This window comes from Cricetulus griseus, chromosome 7 (assembly GCF_003668045.3).
Source record: "Cricetulus griseus strain 17A/GY chromosome 7, alternate assembly CriGri-PICRH-1.0, whole genome shotgun sequence".
NCBI lineage: Eukaryota > Metazoa > Chordata > Mammalia > Rodentia > Cricetidae > Cricetulus > Cricetulus griseus.
Genome location: NC_048600.1, coordinates 118,059,312 through 118,062,101, shown reverse-complemented (window position 1 = coordinate 118,062,101; position 2,790 = coordinate 118,059,312). Strand labels below are relative to the sequence as shown.

General features: G+C 38.7%; 1 protein-coding gene and 1 non-coding gene across 2 annotated transcripts; both read right to left on the bottom strand.

Annotated features, from left to right (window-relative positions):
- Positions 1–425: 425 nt before the first annotated feature.
- LOC113836919 lies at positions 426–534 on the bottom strand. The gene has a single exon (XR_003487430.1). It is a non-coding gene; the product is annotated as a U6 spliceosomal RNA (small nuclear RNA).
- Positions 535–830: 296 nt separating this feature from the next.
- Positions 831–1,291, bottom strand: LOC103158553 (protein archease-like). The gene has a single exon (XM_035447863.1). It carries the CDS (start codon positions 1,289–1,291, stop codon positions 851–853), a length of 441 nt encoding a protein of 146 aa, XP_035303754.1. The 3' UTR covers positions 831–850.
- Positions 1,292–2,790: the final 1,499 nt, after the last annotated feature.

Sequence of the window (2,790 nt, the reverse complement as noted above, 5' to 3'; positions counted from 1 at the left end):
ATCAGCAGTGAATAAGTAAGTGTTCCTCTCTCCCCCGTATCCTCCACTGTATGTTTTTTTTTTTTTTTTAATGCAGCCATTCTGACTGGGGTGAGATGGAGTCTCAAAGCAGTTTTCATTTGACTTAGCGATCCTAGCTAAGGATGTTGAGAACCTTTTAAAGCATGTATTAGCTATTTGCATTTCCTTTTTGAGAAGTGTTTATTCAGTTTATTAGATTATTTATTAACGGGGTAAACAGCATTTTAGGTGTTTATTTATTGTTTTTAGTGTTTTGAGATGGGGTTTCTCTGTGTGGTTCTAGCTGTTCTGTAACTCTTTCTGTAGACCAAGTTGGCCTTAAACTCAGTGATCCACCTGCCTCTGCCTCCCCACTACCACACCTAGTTTGTGTGTTTGTTTTTTGCAGTTCTTTATATATCTTGAAAAATATGGACTACTTCATGAATTTGTGTATCATCATCGTACAGGGGCCACACCAGTCTTCTGTGTAGTCTTCTGGCTTTAGTATATATGCAGGTGAATATTCTGTATAATCTTTATAGTTAGTATTTTAATCCATGCTATCCCACTTAACTACCATTGTATTTTTTTAAATAATTTATTTTTATTTATGTACACTGGTGCTTTGCTTGCATGAATGTCTGCATAAGGGCTTCGGATCCCTTGGAATAGGAGTTAGAGACAGTTGTGAGCTGTCATGTGGTTGCTGGGAATTGAACCGGGTTCTCTCCAGTCCCCAAGTGTCTCTTCCTTCCTTCCTTTCCTTCCTTCATTCCTTCTTGGTGTCTTAAATGTCGATGATCACAAACACTTCTGGCTTCTCTTCATTGTAGACTTTCATTGCTGACTATGTTATTGCTTTGACTTCTGTTCCCTGAGGATGCTTGGACAATGAAAATTCTTCTCCCCACCCAATTGACCATAACTTGAAATTTTTTTGATCAATATTAAGTATTTTCACTTCCCGGGGTATGACATATTCATCAGCACTGAACTTGTAAAGCCACTCATCCAAAAAGTGGAACAGTAGAGACTGCAGGTCATCTCCCTGGGTTTCTACTACTGTTTGAAGGGGTTCCACAGTTCCAGTATCTGTCATGTAACCAAATATGGCCATGGCACACTGTTCAAATGCTTCCTCCAGAGTATCTCCCCACGCATGTAACTGGACATCAGCTGTGTGATCCAAATATTCGTACTTTCGATTGACTGGAGGATACTTGTCCTTGATTGCCTTCTGCTCCTCCATCATGTAATCTCTAACATCTTCCTCTTCATGAGCCATCATTGCAGACTTTGGGACCCCACTTCCGCCCCTCAGCCTGTATTTTTTTTTTTTAAGACAGTCTTGGTGAAGTTCAGGCTGATCTCAAATTTGTGATTCTCTTACTACGTAACGGTTTGTATAGTGATTCTCATATATATACTTAAATATTTCTAGCCTGTTATAGTTTTCTTACTACTTATCATGAGAACAAAAATCTTGAAACAGGATTTTAAATTTTACTCAGTAAAGTATTCCTGTAGGATACTTTTCTAGGAGAAAGTAAAGGGTGTGACTGGTTCTATGGGTTTTGATATCTGTGTTGGCTAGTCTTATGTCAACTTGACACACAAACAAGAGTTATCTGAAGGAGGGAACATAAATTGAGAAAATGCCTCCGTAAGATCCTGTTGCAAGGCATTTTTAAAATTAGTGATTGGTGGGGGACACAGCCCATTGTGAGTGGTGCCATCCCTGGAGTTCTATAAGAAAGCAGGTTGTGCAAGTCATGATGAGTAAGCTCCATGGCCTCTGCATCAGCTCCTGCCTCCAGGTTCCTGCCCTGTTTGAATTCCTGTTTTGACTTCCTTCAGTGATGAACAGTGATTCTATATTGGAGATTTTCAGGGAAAATTTCACACAATACTTTAAGGGTCAGCATAAATACTTGTTATGACTTACTTGAGTTCAGTGAATCCACAGAAAGGGAAAGATGCCATATAAAAGAGTCTAAACTTGCTGAACAGTGGTGGAGCAACCTTTATGAATGGGAAAGGTACTTGCCCAGTATTAATTGATAAGTATATAAAATGCTATTTCTAAGTGTTTCCTATCATGGCTTGAAACTTACCTTTGATGTAATTGACCATATCTACCAGTTCATTCAGGTGCACTGTTCCGTCACCTGCAAGTGAGGGAAGATGATTTCATGTTTCTAAGATTCATAAAAGTTATAAACATTACCTTCTGAAATTATGAAGAACCTAAGAATTCAGTGACCTTTTTCTAGTTTTCCTTAGAAATTTATGGATTTATCCACAGAGTTAATAGTGCTATCTTGGAAACAAAGAAAGCTTATACTGTGAAATGAATAACTATTGTATCTTCTTTCTTTTTTCATTGCTTTAGAGACCACCAGAATCATCTAAGCTAGAAATGACTTAGCATAGTTATGTAGAGGGAGAATCTGACCTTACAGATTTTTATTTTATCACTTAGAGTACCTTCCCTTGTGCTGGGCACTTTGTGAGGACGTGTGGATGCTAGAGAAAGCATCCTCAGGGAAGAGGATGAGTTCTGAGTGTACAATCTCGTGAGGAAGACAAGCAATGAACACATAAACAAAAAGGATAATTTTTCACTATGAAAAATGAAACAACTCCCTGTAATAAATAGAAATAGAGGATAGGAATGCTTTAGACAAGGAGGGCAGGAAAGACCTCCCTGAGGAAAGTCAGTTGGGTTTTGGACTGAATGATGAGAAGGGTTCGCCATGTGAAGAGCTGGGGGGAGATAGTCCAATA

Excerpts from the sequence above, each read along its gene's own strand:
- LOC103158553 (XM_035447863.1), bottom strand. The coding sequence starts at position 1,291 with ATGATGGCTCATGAAGAGGAAGATGTTAGAGATTACATGATGGAGGAG.